The following is a 20,508-nucleotide window of genomic DNA, read 5'->3' on the forward strand; positions in this document are numbered from 1 at the left end:
GTATCCAACAGAAACCGATCTGAGAAGTTGAATTAACTCAGTAGGTACCTCTTCCCCCAAAGGGAGGGCCTCACATCTCCCCCGAGACCTGTGTTTTCCCGAAAATGGAGTTTGCCAACACTCCTCTTCCCTTTGATCTGTCCCTTGATTGCGTGCCTGCTTATAAACATCGTCGATATGAGAAAGTTACCGTATGCATCCTCATCGGGATCCTTATTGGATCCTTGTCCCCTCCCCTCTTCGCTATATCGGAGGAGCTGTTCCTCCGACTGACATCAAAAGAAACCGAACGGGTATGTGCGTCCTACTAACAACTTTTCAATTTCTATTTGACTGGGTAAACATACCGGAAATGAGAAGTGGAAGTGAACTGGAGTTCTTAAAAGGACCTGGGAGGAGATGGAGGAATTTCTGCTGTGAAAATACAGGGTTTGCCAATGATGTTAGGTGAATTGGAAGGTTGATAGTATAAATATTATCAATGATATGGCTATAACAATAAATGTGCCTATTGAGCAGTTTTTACTTTAGTAGTTATCTGGAGTTTCAATGATGAATTTTGATACTGGGTCCTCAGCGAAAACTTTAGATTTTTTTGTATGTAACCTTCCGATTGTCTTTCCAAAAACGCAATGGTTTTCTGGAAATCAAGTAATTTTTGTTATTCTCTCTAGGAGCTAGACAACTTCTTATAATTGCTAGTTTTTTCAGATAGGTAGAAAAGAAGAATATGGAAGTATAACATAATACTTATATGTAAAATGTTATATAATAGGCGTACAACTTTGCTTCCGCCGTTTTTTCCGAACTTCGAGGCTTCATTGTGAATAACTGGTTATAAATTTATGATTCAAAGTAATGTCCATCGCTGGCCTCTTTTTTCTTCCATCTTTCGTGCCCCGTACGAATCCCGCGTTGAAAAAACTGGTTATCTTTTGTAGCGATCCACGAATCGATCCATTTTTTCACTTTTTCATAAGACCGGAAGTGCTGGTCAGCCAGGCCGTGTGCCATTGATCGAAACAAGTGATAGTCCGAGGGAACTACGTCTGAAGAATACGGCGGGTGGTGGGGTAGGACTTTCCATTTCAACGTTTCCAAGTATGTCCCTATGTCTGTCGTTGTATTGCGGTCGTTCGTCTTTCAATGCTCGGCTCAAAAGCATTAATTGTGTTCAATAACGACCGCCTGTGGTTGTTCCAGTCGGTTTTAACAACTCATAATACACTTATGCCGAGCCGGTCCCGCCAAATACTCAGCACCTAGGAATCCTGAATTTTCGGTTTGGCCGTCTACGTGGAAGCTTGACCGGTATATTCCCATGATTTTCTGCGCTTGAGATTACCGTAATAAACCCATTTTTCCTCTCCAGTCACAATGCGATGCAGAAATCCCTTCCGTCTTTGCCTTGCAAGCTGCTGTTCACAAGCAAACAACCGCCGTTCAACATCTATCGGCTTCAACTCGTACGGCATCCAATTTCCTTGTTTCTGAATCATTCCCATGACTTTCAGGCAATTTGAAATGGCTTGTTGCGTCACTCCCAATGATCCTTCCAATTCTTGTTGTGTTTGACACGAGTCTTGATCAGGTAATGACTCCAATTTGGCATCTTCAAAAACCTTCTCTCTTCGACCGCCATGCTGGCCTTCGACGTCAAAATCACTGTTTTTAAAGTTTTGAAACTACTCTCGGCACGTTCTTTCACTAACAGTGGCCCCGCCAAAGGTATTTGAGAGCATTCGATGAGCTTCAGTCGCAGATTTCCACATATTGAAGCAGAAAACTAAAACCTCCCGCAAATGACCCTTAAAAATGCCATAGTTGTTCTTAAAAACCTGAGTTTATCGCCAAAATAAATTTTTTAGGAAATAATATAGATACTCCAACATTATAGGAGGGATTTCAAAACCTACTCTTCATCAGGAAAAGCATCTGAATTTGAAAGAAAAATTGTTATCTCTCGCGCACCCCCATTAATATCGGAGATAGCCCAAAATCCAGGGGAATCTACCTGGGAGTAAATAAATCTTCCCTTCAACATCGGACATATTTCTCCTCCGCCTTTTTTTTCTTCCTATTCAGTCGATTCATTCCGACAAATCTCCACCGTAGTTTCCGAATTGTAAATAGAATTAAATTTATTCGGGGGCAATAAATATTTTCCAGACTGCGGAAATGCTCGATCCACTGTAAACATTCCCCTGTAATGGGATTGTTTTATCTTTTCATTGGCATTAAGTGCTCTGTCCCTGGCACTTTTATTAGTCTCCTGCAATCGCAATATGCGATGTTGGCTTGTCCCCCGCTGTTCTAAGAATCTCTATTCTCCCAATTAACCATAAATTTAGTTTCACTCAGAGAATATCATACTCCATCCATAGCAACAATGTTCTATCGTATTCTGTTGAGTGTCCATTAGTTGAACTTTCGAAAAGATCATGGTAAGTAATACGACATTCTATCATTTAAAATAATAACCGAAAATTTAATTATCAATTGTAAATACGCTTTCACATTATCTGCCAATAGATCGTGAATGTCAAACTATAAGCTTAGGTATTTGTAAACATAACTCCATCGAAATATTAGTCGATTTGTGTCTGGTTCATAGAGTTATTGGCGATTAAACATGTCAGTTACGAGCCTAATTCTCGTCATTCACGGGAGGATTTAATTTTCTGCTTAAATATGATTAAATCTGCGACTGAAGCTCATCGAATGCTCTCAAATACCTATGGTGAGGCCGCTATTAGTGAAAGAATGGTTTCAACGCTTCAAGAACGGTGGTTTTGACATCGAAGACCAGAGGAAGAGAGAAGGTTTTCGAAGATGCAGAATTGGAGGCATTACCTGATCAAGACTCGTGCCAAACACAATAAGAATTGGCAGGATCATTGGGAGTGACGCAACAAGCCATTTCAAAAGGCCTGAAAGTAATGGAAATGATTCAGAAACAAGGAAATTGGGTGCTGTACGAGTTGAAGCCGATATATATGTTGAACGGCGTTTGTTTGCTTGTGAACAGCTACTTGCAAGACAAAGACGGAAGAAATTTCTGCATCTCATTGTGGCTGGAGACGAAAAATGAGTTCATTACGATAATCCTAATGGCAGAAAGCCTTGGGTATATCCCGGTCATGCTTCCACGTCGACGGCCAAACCGAATATTCACGGTTGCAAGATCATGCTCAGTATTTGGTGGGACCAGCTCGGCGTAGTGTATTATGAGTTATCAGAACCGACTAAAACAATCACAGGCGATCGTTATCGAACGCAATTAATGCGTTTGGTCCAGCATTGAAAGACAAACGGCCGCAATAAAACGAGAGACATGATAAAGTGATTTTACAGCATGACAATGCTCGACCCCATGTTGCGAAAGTGGTCAAGACATACTTGGAAACGTTGAAATGGGAAGTCCTACCCCACCCGCCGTATTCTCCAGACGTTGCTCTCTCAGACTATCACTTGTTTTTTTATGGCACACGGTCTGGCTGACCAGCACTTCCGGTCTTATAAAGAAGAAAAAAATGGATCGATTCGTGGATCGCTTCAAAAGATGACCAGTTTTTTCAACGCGGGATTCATACGCCGCGCGAAAGATGGGAGAAAGTAGTGGCCAGCGATGGAAAATACTTTGAATCATAAACGTATAACCAGTTTTTTACAATAAAGCCTCGATGTTGGAAAAAATTGCGGAAGTCAAGTTGTTTGTTCGCCTATGTAGTAAGAACTATTTTTCACTGAGAATTCAATATATGAAACCTACCATACCAAAATGACTGCCACCGTACAGTCAAATCTGAATTTTCGGTTACCTCCCACCGTAATACCCAGTAACGACATCTGGCGTGGCATTCGTTATAGAAAGTAATATCCGTCTTCCCCAACCAGATACTTCTATATTTTTCTTTGTCGCCTCTTGTAATCTCCACATAGCGTGCTCTCATCTAAGGGTCGACTTTCCATCGACGCTCCACGCTTTTCCCGCTTTGTCTCTTCACTTTTCCGCCCTGAAATTTTAATAATAACGCCTTAATTAAGTTGAAGATGTTTTTAATTGCGGACTTGGGGGCGTTGTATCGTCATTTCTCGGGCTTACCCACTTTCATTAGTGCCGACACCTCGTAAAACACGAAGATATTGGATTTGTTTTCTGAAGAAATCACCAGGCATAATTAACGAAAGTTTTCGTGGATATTTTGCCTCGAGAAGAGTCCGCATAATAAAGGCTTTCAATTAAAAAGAATTGAATATTTAGAATAGGGCAGATATGAAGGAGAGTTCATTTCATTTAGATATTAATGGATGTCATGATGAAGAAAGTTGATACAGTGGAGGATCAGCGCATTGGAACAGAAAATGCACGAAAAGATTTAACTGTCATCCCAGTCATTGTGGCATAGTGAATTTCATATATTAACATAAGAAAATAAGACCACGGCTTGCACAAAATTTTTCAATTCTGGAAAAATTACCTCCCCGTGCGGGACTCGAACCCGCGACCTCTGAATCACTAGTCCGATGCTCTCACCAATTGAGCCACCGAGGAAGCTGCAAGTTCCAACTGGATACTAGGAACCCCTTCTCCCAGATTCGAACTTGCAGCTTCCTCATTTCCTTAAATCGATTCACAGACGTTGAATCATTATGTCGATACATATTATTTTTAACATCTTCGACGAATAAACTATCCAAGATGCTTCTATTGCCACGAAAAACATTTTATTATCGACTGTCCTCAGTTTGAAAAAATTCATAATGAATTAAGCATCGACAATAACTTAGAGGACATATTGAAGTATGAGGATGAATCTGAAAGAAAAATATTGGAATTTCTTAATCGAATATCATTATTAAAAAAAAAATTTACTTATCCACGAAAATGAGTATTGAACTCAGAGTAATAAACATGGATAGAGGGAGCATATGTCATTTTCAGTGAGCGAATTTTGTCCCCAACATGAACTATCAAATTTGACATGAAAAGCGCGGAAATGGAAACATATCAGTAATACGATATTTAACTCAATTCGCACGTTTTTTCACGAAGAACGCACTTCTAATGTCCCATAGTGAATCAACTTTTCATATCAACTCGGAATATTTTGCAATAAATACTTAAATATATTAGAAATTCAGAAAACAAACTTCAAGCGCGCCAAACGACGTGAAACAACCGATGACACTAGGAGAGCAAAACTTGCCAAACCTTGGATTTCTGCAGGCAGATACAGAAAAAAATAAATATTCTGCTTATAATGAATTCGACAATTAGAAAAAATATCGGATTCCAAATATTCAAATTTGCATATTTAATCGGGAATCACTCAAATGAATATATTTCTTTTAATATAATATATATTCATTACGTTATAGTAAAATTGTGGATTTGAAAATATAACACAACCCGACAACGTAATATAACCATATTGGGGACATGTAAAAATTGTGTATACTCCCTCTATGTGTATTACTTTATGGTATTGAACCATTTTCATGTGCATACTATTTTTCGTGATATATTTTCAGTGAACCTATTGTTCATTCATTTATTTTCAGTTTTTCAGATATCAAAAGACTATTGTTTTATCTAAGTGCTATTCGTTACAATTTTGTGTATACTACACATTTTAATAGTGTTTAAAATATAGTGTTTAATATATACAGTTTAAAATAGAAACACCTATTTGATGCACTTACGCTCACAAAAGGCGACTTCGAAGACATGATAAAAAACCATAAAGATATTAGAGCTGAAGTTTCCCATGTATTTTCATATAACCTTAGAAATCTCAATTGAATGAAGACTCTCTCTAGTAAGGCATCCAAACATCATCAAACTAGCATCAAGGAAGAACCCACCCAAGAAAATGAAATAAATCCCAATCAACACAACATTCATCATCCACTAAAACAGAAATAACTACCATTAACCCCAATCCCAGCACCGAAATGAAGAAGGATCATTATATTATTTTCATGACGGAGAGCTGATGGTGATTTAATTAAGACAGATCATCCCCAACTCATATCTATTTCATATCAAGTTAACCCTACCGACGTAGAAGTTATAATATTCCACCGATATGGATCTGGACCTCACCTCTCTCATACACAACTTCATTCATCCCATTCAGCCTTTTCACTGCGTGCGGCAAAGCCTTCTATTGTTAGGTAACAGATTTAAAACAGATCAATCTATAGGGCCACACTATGACCCTTGTTCGATTTATATCCTGTCATTTTTAAATGATGGAAGCATTGAGCCCTTCTTTCAGCTGAGACTTTCAAATAATACCCAGGAGATTTATCTAATGAAAGTGGAGAAAATTGGAAAAAAGGTTTTACTAGAGCAGCTTCGTTTTGAACAAACCTTCATATCTACAGTTATAAGATTTCTTAAACATAATTTTTATTAGAGGAACAAGAATCACTTGAAAAACCCAGAAACTGTGAGAAATATTTATAATTTTAAAATAAATAAATTAAGGAGTACCGCAGGGTTCCATTCTTGGTCTACTACTATTTTAATTTACATTGCGGATATGTGTAAAGTAGTTTCCCAACCTCTACCTGCTACAGGAATCTTGGCATCATGTCTGATAGTCAGCTGACATCGAGGCTGAGATTTAGGAAATGAATTTCATTGATGTTGAAAAAATCCTTTCTTGCACTTGAACACAACAACAGAAAATAGTTATTTGTTTTACTAGGCAGCAAAGAAGTAGATTTACTTTGCTGCCCAGTTAAACTTATCATTTTTTCTTCTATTGTTTATAATGATACATGTAGAATATTGTATTTGCAAATTATAACAATTCCCACAATCTTTTTTTTTTCATGTAGTCATAAATTAAAACGAAATTTGATAAAAATCGCAATTGTTGGAATGGTTGGTTGCTAGGGAAATGTATATGTCCATGATAATTATAGTTTGACAACTTATGAATTATCTGACAGATTTTTGAAAAAACATCGGATATATTTATATCATGGACAGTGATAGCGTCTACCCCTCCAGAAATAAGGAAGGTGACAAAAAAATATTGATTATCAGAAAATGTCGAATGCTTTATTCGCATTGAGAATAATAACTTCGCTGCCTAGGCAAGAAAGTAGTTACTCTGCTGTCTAGGCAGGAAAAGTAATACTTTGCTGATTGATATATGTCTGCAAAATCAATATTTGCTGTCAATCGGAGAAAAAATCTTTTAACTTTGTTATGTATCGCTCTCCATTTAGGTACTGTTACTCTTCGAGCATTTTCTTTAAAGAAATATGGACAAATCGCTCCGCTAGCATGAATTTTACACTTCCTCTAGGTTTAATGGTGTCTCTACAATTTCGTCAGAATCACTCCAATATCTGCAATTCTGTTTTTTGAATAATCATTTAACCAACTGAATAATGTCGTCCATAAATTTTCCTTGAATTTCTGCGTGTATTCAAAAATGAGCACTGATTTTGATTAAACAATTTAACAATTTCTAAACGTTATTGAAGCGTGTATCGTTCTATGATTAAATGACCTAACCTGCTGAACACAAATGACATAAGAAATGTCAGTTAATAATACTCAGTGTTTCCATTATAACTTCATCAAATTCCATCATTCTTATTTGAAAACCTATTATAAATGTATTGAAAATACATATACTTCAAAGACTAATAATATTTTGTGAGCTCTTGATTGACTTTTATAAAATATTGAATTGCTAATTGGGAGACACTTGTTTACTGTCACTCTTCTGATTGTTGCTTACTGCTTGATGGGTGCACAATGCACCTTATTCTGATTTGTTTGAATTGCAAATTGCACCTTCTGCAAGGTGCATTTTGCATCCCCTATCCACCGAGCTTCGAGGGTAACCCACGGAGCCATCCCTCGTCACTTGCAGAATGAGCTTTCAAAAACCTCAATATATCACGCAGCTTCACGGCTCTGAGCCATTACAGTTAATGAATCGACGCAGTTTAACTTATATGTATACTCGTGGGTGTACTTCCCAATTTAACCCCACATTATCAACGACAAAATGACGACAGATTGCCAAAGTGAGTGTGACAAATTGTTCTTTGCTCCATCTGGATACCCGGCTCACTCTGTTTATGGGCACTGCTTTGGGAGTACTGAAAGTGCTGAAAATTCAAGGATGTGAGATTTTGTTCAATAGGCTATTTCAGATAAGAAATATTGCATTATTTAAATATGTTAATAATGATATAACTTAAATGGAAAAGAATATAAAATCTTGGGTATTTAGTCGAGATGAAATGAACAAATTTCTTCGTGATGCCCCAGATGTAACTCATCTTTTGCTCGAGGTAAAATGTTTTCATTTATTTTGTTTATCTATTTATCGTTATATCATTACAGTCCTGTTTAATTATTGGAATTGTTGAAGTTTCTCGAAGAGACTTAATACATAAAAAAGAACCAAATATATTCTTGATCAAGGCAACATGCTTTGAATAACGATTCCAGACTCAAAAAATGGTAAAAGGCGAGTTTTTATAGTTACAGACAAACATGCAACGAACTGAATCCTTTAGAAATATTTCGACAAAACGTCAACTTGAGGCTGAAACATAATAATCATAATACATTACCATAAGAAGTAGGTAGAGGTCGAAGAAAAAATGTCATATGCACTTCGGCGAAAAACTGTCTATATTGTCTTGCCTGTTTACTTTGCAGACTCGACTATATAATAGACAGTTTATCGGCCTTGGTGCATATATAACTATTTCGTTCGCTCACTGTCGAACGGAAATGTGAAGTTTGTGAAAACCATAGAGTAATAAACATAGGTAGAGGGAGTATACGCAATTTTTACATGTCCCCAACATGGTTAGATTACGTTGTCGGATTGTGATTCATTTTCAAATCCACAATTTAACTATATCGTTATGAATGTATATTATATTGAATGAAATATATTCATTTGAGCGATTCCCGATTAAATATGCAAATTTAAATATTTGAAATCTGATATTTTTCCTAAATGTCGAATTTATAATGAGCAGAATATTTATTTTTGTCTGTATTTACCTGCTGAAATCCAAGGTTTGGCGCGCTTGAAATTTGTTTTCTGAATTTCTGATATACTTAGGTATTTATTTCAATATATTTTGAATTAATATGAAACGTTGAATCATTATGGAACATAAGAAAAGCGTTCTTTGTGGAGAAACTCGCGAATTGAGTGAAATATCGTATCACTGATATGATTTCATTTCCGCGCGCTTCATGTCAAATTTGATAGTTCATGTTGAGGACAAAATTTGCTTACTTAAAATTACATATGCTCCCTCGATATATGGTTATTACTCTGATGAGGTGAAAACAGAATGCAACTGACAATTTTTGACGTTTGTGGAAGAAACTGCTTTTCCAATCATGCAGCATAAATCAGTCCATACTAATCACAGAAGATTGAAAGTCACGTTGGACTAATGTTGGACTTCAGGCAGCTCTAAACAATCAATTCAACTCCCACCGCCTTGTCACGGGGTGACAGAAGCCAATGTGTAATTGGTATCGCTTTTGAATTAGGTTAGCGAATAGTTTCCGGTCAACCCCAACTAGTATATTAGTTATTGCTATGTCATAAGTCTGAGTAAAGCCGCATTTTGTTAAATAATGTCACACTGTTCTGCCATATGGCGTTTCATTTCAGTTTAGCGATTAGACCTCCTGTTCCTTACCACCCAGTAAAGTCAATCGATTTGTACGCTTTCAGTGGGGTGCTTCTTAGCGAAGGGAGAGTAGTATACTTATTACGAAATATGCAGTTTCACAACAAATTTGATTATTTTTATCTAGATACTTTTATATGCCATTTTATGTGATGCAGCAGAATTTTCGGGAAGAGGTCAATATCAAGCATAACAGGATTTCATGAGGAAAAATTGTTCATTTGTGGAGTTCCTCCACAAATAACGTACTTCTTATGCCCCAGAGTGAATCAACGTTTCATATTTACACAAAATATATTGAAATAAATAACTAAAAATATCAGAAATTCAAAAATCAAACTCCAAACAACGTGAAATAACCGATGACACTAAGAGAGCAAAAGTTGCCAAACCTTGGATTTCAGCAGGTAGATACAGAACATAATGAATATTCTGCTTATTATAAATTCGACAATTAGGAATCACTCAAATAAATATATTTCATTTAATATAATATACATTCTTAACGATATGATGAAATTGTGGATTTAAAAATATATCACAATCCGACAACGTAATCTAACCATGTTGGGGACATGTAAAAATTATGTATGCTTCCTCTATATATGTTTTTCTACATTCATGCAAAAAGCAAATTTTATTGAACTATATTTATATTTATATTTATTGCACTAGTGCAATAAAGTTATTATTGCACTCATCTGTCATTCTACTTCAACGTGCTGTCATCATGACAAACAAATATTTCAGCCTGAAGAAAATAACGATGTACAGTTACCAAGTACTAGTACGTTTACAGCAGTAACAAATCAAGAAGTGGATTTAAAAAGTACTTCACTACGAAATATTCATATTGAAAATTGCACCAATTGTTCATTCACTTTCAACATTGAGGGTAAAAATAAAGTTTGAGTTAAATTGTTCGTAACGTATTAGTTCCTGTTTCAATGCAAATTGATATTAATAATAAAGTATTCAAGTTGCACTTTTCATTTTCCTACACCTAGTGCCGCACCTCAATAAATCATTTTTTGCTTTTTGCATGAACGTAGAAAAAATGTTGTATGCAACTCGTGCGAAAATTGTTTATTGCACTTGTTGCATAAATAACTATTATTACTCTTTGGTAAAAGCCGATTCTCTTAATTTTTAAGCCTCCTCCTATTCAATGAAATACAATGAAATCTTCGTGAGAAGATTGTTTCTGCTTCTTGAACTTACCAGATTTATTCCTTTAGAGGTATCGCAGCACACAGTTTCCTGTCATCACGCCATTATCATTTAAGAAAAGGTATACTTAAGTCATTCATCAACCATTTCCAACATGCCACAATACATTTCGCACCTTGTAATTACCGTGTAAGGTGAAACAACAGCCTCGTGTAACTTCAAACCTTATCAGGTGTTGAGCCCTTAGAATCCCCGTGTGAAAGGCTGCAAGAACTCTCGATTTGCATGCCAGCTGAGGGGAGAACATTTGCCAGGTCCCGTCTATAAGTAATAGAGTTGGGACGATTGCAGTCTGAAATTCTTCAGATGTCTGAATTTGGGATGAGTATATCTCAATTATTCAAATCATAGATGGATGGGGTGAGCGCAGCCCTCGTTAGTTCTGGGTAAGCTGATCAAAACGAAATGAAAGTCGTATAATGTATTCAGAGTAAAAAACGCTTGGGAAGACATTCATTTGGAATTCAACACTCAGAATCGGCCTGAGGTTTCAAAGTATTGGGTCTATTTTGAATTATTACGATAATATAAATATGATATAAAGGGTTTTTCAATAGAAATAATACAATTAGGGATTCATCAAGCCAAAAAGCTTGGCATTAAGCCAACTACTCGATTTGAAAATCAAGCTCGTGAAAAATTACAAACCTGAGCTTGACTTGACTTGATTTTAGATATTTATCTACTCCTATTGAATTATATATTCATTATTCAACTGCTTTCGAGCAATTGATAGTATCTATTAACAAACAGCGTGAGTTATAATAACTCACTATAATAAATCGGAAAATCCGAAGAAATGTCACTTTAATAATTTTGACGTTTCCAAATCCAAGTTGATATCTAATTATTGTGAATGTTTTGCTGAAAACGTTTAATTCAGATATCTAGTCGAGATGAAATATTATATAGGTATACATTTCCAAAAGACAAACAGCTAATGTTACCATACAGAATTACTTGCTCGAAAAAAATATAGGAGTTTGAAAAAATTCTCAAGATTGGTGTAGCAGTAAGATCATTAAGTCATCGTTTATAGGTATGTTTTTTGGTATATTATAATGCATTTTTATAGACTATGAAGGTTTTTCAATAAAGTTCTATCTCTCTTGTACTCGGGATCGAGCACATTTGTTTATTTCCCGTTCCTTCTGTCTATATTCTAAGGCTGTATTTTTTTCTTAGTATTTATTGATATAGTCGTAGATAAAGTATAGTATTCAACTTGCGGTAATGGTCATAACTCACTTCATCTGCGTGAGTTATGATCTACATTACCGCTCGTTGAATAATATACTATTATTGCTTGACTTGATTTCAAGCTACTAGATATTACTTGAGCTTGATATGTACACGTCGCAGGGCATATATTGCTGCAATCTCAAGCACGCTACTAGACACGCGACACGCTACTAAATAACAGGATTCCTAGAGCTCCTAGAGACTCAAGCATTCGCCAGTGTGATTTTATCAGTAGTTTTCTTACATTTCTATGAAATGTATTGGTAGATTTTGGTAGTTTCAGAAATATATTTCCAAACTTGGCGAAAATGGCCAAGGATTTTTTTATCAACGCCAGCATCTTCAGCTCCTGTTAAAAGACATTTTTTCAGAGCTGCACTTATAGTTACAAAAACCCGCAATAGGTTAGGCGACAAATCTATAAGATGCCTCATATGTCTTGGGTCCTGGATAGAAAATTATGAAATCAAGTAAAATTTGAGGTTTCTCAATATTCAGAAACTTTATTTTTTCAATATTTATTATTTTGTTGATTTATAGTGATTTAATTTTTGTTTCTATTTCGAAAAAATTTATATTTTTGGTTCTTTTATACAATAAGTTTAATGAATAAAAGTTTTTTTTGCAAGTTCCATTCTCATTTCACCATTTTTTTATTGATTTGACACTACACAATGAAACTGCTAAAAATCAAGTAGCTTGATATGATTCAAGTACTCGATAAATAAATACTTTACTTTACTTGAGATCGAAAAACTACTACCTGACTTGAAATCAAGTCAAGCTCAAGCCAAGCAGCTTGAAAATCAATATACAATTTAAAATATAACTACTTATATAAAATCTTAACCTACTCTGAGCTTGTTACCAAAAGCAAAACGTTTCAAAACGTAAATGAGTTTCAAAAAGTGTCACTCTATATCTATGTCAAAATTAGAAAAATGCTATTAAGCGTTAAAAATACGGATAGAAACTCACAGAATATCAGATTGCAACAACTTCCAAGGTATAGACTCCAATACGAAAGAATGGACACTAGAACCGAGAAGCTAGCAACTGTACTTTTTTGTTCAGAGGAAAAACAAGTACGTAGGAGGTCTCCACAGTACAATCCAATCGTTCACTTGCTCTGTGATCACGCAGACATTGAATAAAGGAGGACGTCAATCCGATTCTTCAATTTGATTGGCTGTCGTTGGGACTTTTGTTATTTTTGCACCTCGATTGCAAAAACTGGACGAGTGGAATGATTGCTGTCTCTTGCAGAGAGTTGTTTACCATTTTATGTAAGTCGACTTCTGTGGTAGGTAACCATTAGTGATGTCATTCGAACAATTCTTATTGTTTCCCGAATTGGATATACCGAGCGATCGCTGAGATTCACATGAAGGAATTGGTTTTATTATTGTTATTACTTGTTGATCATTTTTTCTACTTTGATTGATTGAAAAACTACATAAATTTCATCCAGTTTATTATCCAGTGAACTCTCGTTTACTAGAAATCCTCGATAACTCAAATTATTTTCAATTCCCTTGGAAAAACCTGTCTAAGCCGAAAAAATTACATTGCATAACTGGAAGCGATTTTACGGATATAGTTCACCATTTTACCTCTATAAGTCGAAGCATCCAAAATTACTTCTATAACTCGAAAAAAATAGTTCAATTCCAAACCCCGCCGCACAAGTCGAAACTTGTCGGTGAATCGAGCGTATTTAATGATGCAATAATTGCATGGTTAGGTTTTATAGAGTTTTGTTTTGTTAATTCTTCAGTTTTGTAAAGGCTGTAGGAAACAAATTTTTTATTTGATGTTTTCTTTTCTGAGTTTCCTAAGCCTCTGAGGACCTCTCAGAAGATTGGAGTTAAAGGATCCTGCCTTCATAAATTCAATGAATCAAGCAACATAAAGCTCAAAACTATGTTGAAATGGTTAACAAGATGCTTAATAGTTTCAAATCCTTAGGATGTAATATGACTATTAAAAAACACTATTTACACAGCTATTCAGACCGTTTTCCAGAAAACTTAGGAGACATGAGTGAGGAACAAGGTGGATGATTTCACCAAGATATTAAAGTTATGGAGGACCGCTACCAAGGAACATGCACAATTTATAAAGGGACTATTTAAAAAAAAATATTTTTTTATTTGTAAACACGACATAATATTGTATTTTGTAAAACTAAAATAAGAATTTCGTACCTACTTTTGTTTACTATACTCACGGATTTGAGTTAAAATAATGTGACTTATATTGAGCTCCTAGGTAAAAATAAATACGTTATTTGAATTCAGGATATCAAATTGGTATAGAATCAGCTCAAAAAACCTCGACAACAAAACAGCTGTACCCCTGTGATACAGATAATATAACAAAATAGGGATGGTGTAAACACAACAAGATTCATTTGAAACGATAAACCCCCTATGAGATTATTGAAAAGTCTTCTAATTGCCTTCTGATGTCCTCAACTTCACCGGTAATAGCAATTTTTAAAGAACAACAAAAAATGGAGCTTCAATATGGCGTTCAAGACTCAGATCTATGTTTACCATACATCTTCTGAAGCTAAGAAGCTTGGTTCTAACAAGAGAGAAGTGGTATAGCACTGGCAGTGCGATCTGTGCTCCAGGCCCGTAACCTATTGACCGACGTGGTAAATAAAACGTTGAATAATCATAAAGCTACACATAACCAACATGCGACCCTCCTATGTGAGTAATCGTTTCTCATCGTGTCGTTTTTCGATCTCGTTCCAATTTGTCATTCCAATTAATCTACAAAGAAATTCAGCAGAGCGATTGCTCATTGATAGCGAGTGTTCGGACCGGGAGATCATCGATAAAAGTTGTTGAAAAGGTGTTTAGTTATTCACCGTGCGTATTCACTTTTTCCAATGGGCAATAAATTACCATTTGTTTGCATTCCGGGCAGCCCATAGCATAGTTTGAGATAGTGGCTGGTGTATTTCGTCCCTCTGCCTATCCCACGGTGCTCGATCAGCATTCAGCTCGCCATCACCCAATATATTTGTATACAAATCCGCTTTATAAGCCGCACATAGCGGTTAGCCATCGGCCAGCTCATTATTCGATCCACCTTGATGGCTAATGAGTATTTTTTTCTATTATTGTCCCTTACAATGGGGCATTACCGGCAACCCATGTTTTTCTCTGTAGTATCCCTCTTAATTGGTTGTGATTGTTTTATGATGTTATTGAGGAGGTAATTGGAGAACTGACGTGGTTCGATCTACGTGACGTTACTACCACTTTTGTGGGAAAGTTGTCGGAAGTGATGGTCCTACGTTGGTAACACTGTCGCATGGGAAAACTGCTTCGAATCGGATGAAATGGTTGGCATTTATGTGATGGCAATCGTCTGTCGTCTGAGAATGGTTTAGGCGCATTCTGTCAAGGAAGTACAAATCGGGACTTGATCGTTTAAAGAGCCCTTCAAACATTTTTTTGCACTCAATACTTATGAAAAATCTTCTTCTTCTTAATGAGCCATCTCCAAGGCGAAAGTTGACAATCATCATTGCCTTGAAAAGTTGATTAGAAGTGCATCCTAACCATTCTCTCAACTATTGCAACTGTGACATTCTTATTCTACCTATACTACGCTTTCATTGTATTTCTTCTCTGGATTATGAACTGCAAAAAATTATATTTCTTCCCTCTCATGATGTGGCCCAGATTATCGTGTTCTGATCGTATCAACAAGTTCTCTCTCCTTGCCTTTTTTTGTAGAATAATTCGTCTTTGCTTTCGAAATAGGCTTAAACCTTGCAATAACTTCTTTATTAGAGTCAGCATACCACCTTGCAATCATTATTGTCGATCTTCTGAAGCTTTTGAGCGCTCGTTGGTTCATGCCCCTATTCAAAACAAAAGAACAATTTTAGGTTTATATTAAATGGGATGTGATGATTCATTATGATCCGTTTATTGTCAGTTAGTTCATCTAGATTAGGAGTTCTGATGAAACGGACGTTTTAAAATTCAGATTCGGTATTCGAGTGATTATATAACTCATGTTTTAATGAAGCAATAGAATCCGTAAATTTTCGATAACTACTGCGTATTGATAAGTGAATATACACTTTGACGACGTGGTATAACCGTTTTGATGTTTCGCTTCCTCCCTTATTGGGATCGTTTCCATAGTAAGATTTTTGACGTTCGCCAAAAAATAAAAGTCAAGCTCAGTGAAATGTCATTGAATTATAAAAATGCAGTGCTTTGGTAATAGTTATTGAAATTATACACACCTGCCTCTAACAAAAGGACCAACTCCAGGATCACAGATGCGATATTGTCATAATCCATTTGTCTTGCATCGACGACTAGTTAAGTCTCCCAGCACTTTCCAATTCTCCAACGTTTAATAATATGAATTAAGAAATAATCCTATAATATACGCGATTTGGTTTGGGACGTTGCCAACTTGTCATATGGTAAATCATCAAATGGCCAGTACCCTCTGGTAGCTGGAACAGTTGGGGTTGCACGGTTGGCAGTTGTGGGGGTGTGGTAACCATGATAAATGGGCGCCGTAAATAGGGTACAGTACGTGTCATTATATCGACCCCCGACGTAATGGATAAAATTAATTGCTTCCTATTTTAGGTACGAAGAAAATGGTCGATTGGTGTAGCATAAAAATCGCAGTAAGAGAGAGTATTTGCGAGTGTTTCAAAACATACAAAAATTCGATTAAATTCTCGAGGCTGCAATTTCTCTTGGAAGCAAGATGAGCACTTCAAACCTGATCATCTTCAAGATCAGAGCTCGATCTTCAAAAAACGTTCTTATTTCAGGGGTCTGTGACCAATGTTTTAGGAGATATAACGATTCTTGCACAGATTCAATTTTAACTATAATAATTTTTCCCTAATTTCGAGTTCAGTTTTTTTCTTGAACAGTGGGGTCTATAGAAAATCGGTGAGCGGTGGTAGAATTCACGATCCCTAATCAGCCAAATTTCGTAATCGCTAAAAAATTTTCATATCCAAAAATTTCAATTTGATTTATATTTCAAAATTATTTAATTTGGGTTGTGTATCTCCTAGGATCCAAAAAAAGATTAGACGCTCCAGAATCATTCATGATATGTCAATTCGACTAGTCCTTAAATTCAATCGAATTCATGAAAATGAAGGAAAAAAAATGCTCATAAAGTAACGCGTAACATTCTTTATTAGTTAAATCAACAATATTATCAAAAATACTTATTGTCTAGCGGCAATTGGTTGGAATGTAATACCTTGTAGTTTGTTACATTTTTAGATTAATAAAAAAGAGCTATATCCAAACATGTTTGGTACTTGTGGTCTAGCTGACAGAATATGAAAGGAATTATTTCTTATTTTCATACATTTTTATAATTCTAAAAATGTAACAAACTACAGGGTGTTACATTCAAACCAATTGCCGCTAGACAATAAGTATTTTTGATAATGTTGTTGATTTAACTAATAAAGAATGTTACGCGTTACTTTATGAGCACACACAAAACTATTGTATTTTTGTCCACCCTGTACCAATTGGAATCAACATGTGATACATTTTTGGAATCAGCTCATCTAGAGTAATCGGAAAATTGTGACAAAATGGGGGTGTTCCATTTAAAAAAAATGATGGTGACGTCATAACTCGAAAGTAATTCACCCTATATATTAGATTATAATTTTAAAATACGGTAAATTAAAATAAAAAATCGACGTGTTTCAGGATTATTTCTCAAAATGGTCTGTTTAGCTGAAAATGAATTTGTTCCAAACTTTACGGAGACAGTGTATAATTATTGTACAAATAATAGAATTAAATTCTCAAACAATTTTCAATTCATATTTATTGCTGTCGAATAAATTGATTTTATAGGTTACAGCTCAACTTACGCAAAATGTTGTAGCCAATGTCTATTTCTGATCTTCACCCTAAATAAAACCTAATTCATTAAGAACCTTATTCTCTTTCTCCCTTTTTCATTTTCAAGACTTTCTTAAAACATTTCCACATTCTTCTCCATGCCTTGTCATCCGGAAGAATAACAACTTCTGCCTCCTGTTGAGTGGCAAAATTTAGTGTTTGAACGATCTCTTCATAAATATCATCATCATCTCCACACAAACTGACAGAAGATGAAATTGGGCTTCCTGAGAATAGTTTGTTTTCGTACAAGATGAATAGGTCCTTGTCAGATTTGCTCACTCTATTGTTGAATATTTTCAAAATTTCATCCTGTGTGAAATGGAACTATCAAAATTTGCTGAACACATCGAGAATAGAATGCATAGAAAGGACCTGCCACCTGAATGCTTAATAGTTATTTATAATACAAGTGCAGAAGGCATTGATATTCTTCCACGAGTTCAAAATTCAAAAACGAGCCACGAAGTGGCGAGTTTTGGAATGAACGAGTGGTAGAATGAGCCTTCTGTACGAGTATTATACATTATTTTCTCTAATTCATTGCATTTTCATTGAAATTAATGAAATATTTCCATAAATATAATTTAGTGATTTTTGCATTGAAAAATGTTGGTTGGCAGAACTGATTTCTTTAAGGCAATTTGATGAATTGACAGATAAAGCCGTGGCGGAAAGTTCGGAGTTCCAACATAGAATAATAAAATATAACCATGAAAACTGTGCGTTTCTGATATATTCTCGCACGATTTTGTTCTACAAGATGTGGAAGAATGAACGGGATAACCACAGAATTAGAGAAAAATTTGTTTACCACTTACCAGTCAATTCCAAATAATAGTAGATAATGTTTTTGTAGATATTTATGCCCTGAATGAGAAAATCTGATCAGAAGCTGTGAATAACGCTGGTTCCCAAGTTAGAGGGGTTTCAAAGTAGACATTATTATTATTATTTGTATTTGAACATATTTGAATTGTTGTACTTTGCAGCTAAAAGGGTTATTCTTCATTTGATTTTTGAATTTTTCATCGTCCTTACTCGTTAGTTATATGACTAGGCGGACATTTAACTGCTTAGGTATTTTGCACATGAAATGTTTCATTTTTATTTTTCTTGAATGGCACAGTATCCAGCAAGTTTTTCTGCTCTGGGGTATTCATGCCAGTATTGTAGGCTTAAAAGTTGATATGGTTAACTTTTTGATCATTCATCATTGTCATCAACTTACACGGTGTATGGTGAGATGTTATTTTGCACATTTTCCAGCAAAGCTGTGCTAAGGTACTACACAGAAACCATAAAATGCTTGCGATATGAGAGCAGATTCTCAACGTTCTGGCTCCTCTGAAATCCTAGAAATTGACAACTTTAAAAATGAGCAGGGTCTTCAATCTTCATGCGAGTGTATTCAGACTTCACAATACGATCAGTCATCAACTGAACACGAAGTACCCTAGAAAAGCTTTTATGGAAAATGTCGCCACACATTGAAAGACTTCTAAGTTGATGGCAATAATAAATGATTAGAAAGGAATAAAGTTACCCATATCAACTTTATAGCCTACGATACAGGTTGAATCCCACTTAAGAGCAGAGAGACTTGCTGGAAAGTATGTCATTCAAGGAGGCTGCTATTATATTCTTTCACCTTTAATAGCTTCTGATAAAAATAGCGAAATAATAAATGGATAATAAAAATAAAACATTCTTTGTACAAAACATTTGAGCTGTTACGTTTTCCGTCATGCCATGTAGCTTACCTATAAGTAAAGAAGATAAATACCCCTAAAAATTAAAACATTTCAACAATCAATAGAGAAGAGCCCTTTTCAACTGCAAAGTGGTGGAAAAACTATTCAAATATGTTCAAACATTTCATTTGTAGCTTGCATCGCTTATGTCTACTTTGAACATCCTATAACTTGAAAACCAGCTTGAATAGAGTCTTCCGATCATCTTTTCTTCAAAGACATAAGGGTCTTTTATTTGGAATCAACTGATAACCATTTTTCATAAGCTTAGGAGGAAATTGCGTTGGAAAATTTGCTCTAAGTTGATGATCAATTAAATTTTTATAATTTTTGGCCTTTCCATCGAAGCATTATACCATGAAATTTCTTCATATTTCAATATTCGATATACTAACCTCCAAATCACTCCAACTTCCAATCTCTATTGCACTGATTCCCAGAGGAGTTCTTATGTCCATCAAGCCTTGCTTGGCAGTGAGAGAAATATGAGAGGGTTGGTCATTTTGCAAAGAACAACTTTCACCATAAGTATTTCTTTCCATTTAAGCTTTTATCATAATTTTCAACTTATTGACAATCAACACTGACAACTGATGCGATCGTCATGTATGTTGATTGTGAGGGTATTTATTATTGAT

At 35.4% G+C, this 20,508-nt stretch overlaps 1 protein-coding gene across 2 annotated transcripts; it reads right to left on the reverse strand.

The window, feature by feature from the left end:
- Nucleotides 1–18,021: 18,021 nt before the first annotated feature.
- Nucleotides 18,022–20,508, reverse strand: LOC123677394. 2 transcript variants are annotated; one of them, XM_045613886.1, is made up of 3 exons: nt 20,266–20,508; nt 19,348–19,471; nt 18,998–19,293 (listed from the first exon to the last, which is right to left on the reverse strand). In XM_045613886.1, exons 1-3 carry the CDS (start codon nt 20,410–20,412, stop codon nt 19,193–19,195), a joined length of 372 nt encoding a protein of 123 aa, XP_045469842.1. In that variant the 5' UTR covers nt 20,413–20,508; the 3' UTR covers nt 18,998–19,192. The 2 variants fall into 2 exon arrangements, with proteins under 2 accessions (XP_045469841.1, XP_045469842.1); XM_045613885.1 differs by lacking the exons at nt 18,998–19,293; nt 19,348–19,471 and adding an exon at nt 18,022–18,428 and having other exon boundaries at nt 20,266–20,485.

The sequence above is a fragment of the Harmonia axyridis genome, chromosome 4 (genome assembly GCF_914767665.1).
Source record: "Harmonia axyridis chromosome 4, icHarAxyr1.1, whole genome shotgun sequence".
In the NCBI taxonomy this organism is placed as follows: Eukaryota; Metazoa; Arthropoda; class Insecta; order Coleoptera; family Coccinellidae; genus Harmonia; species Harmonia axyridis.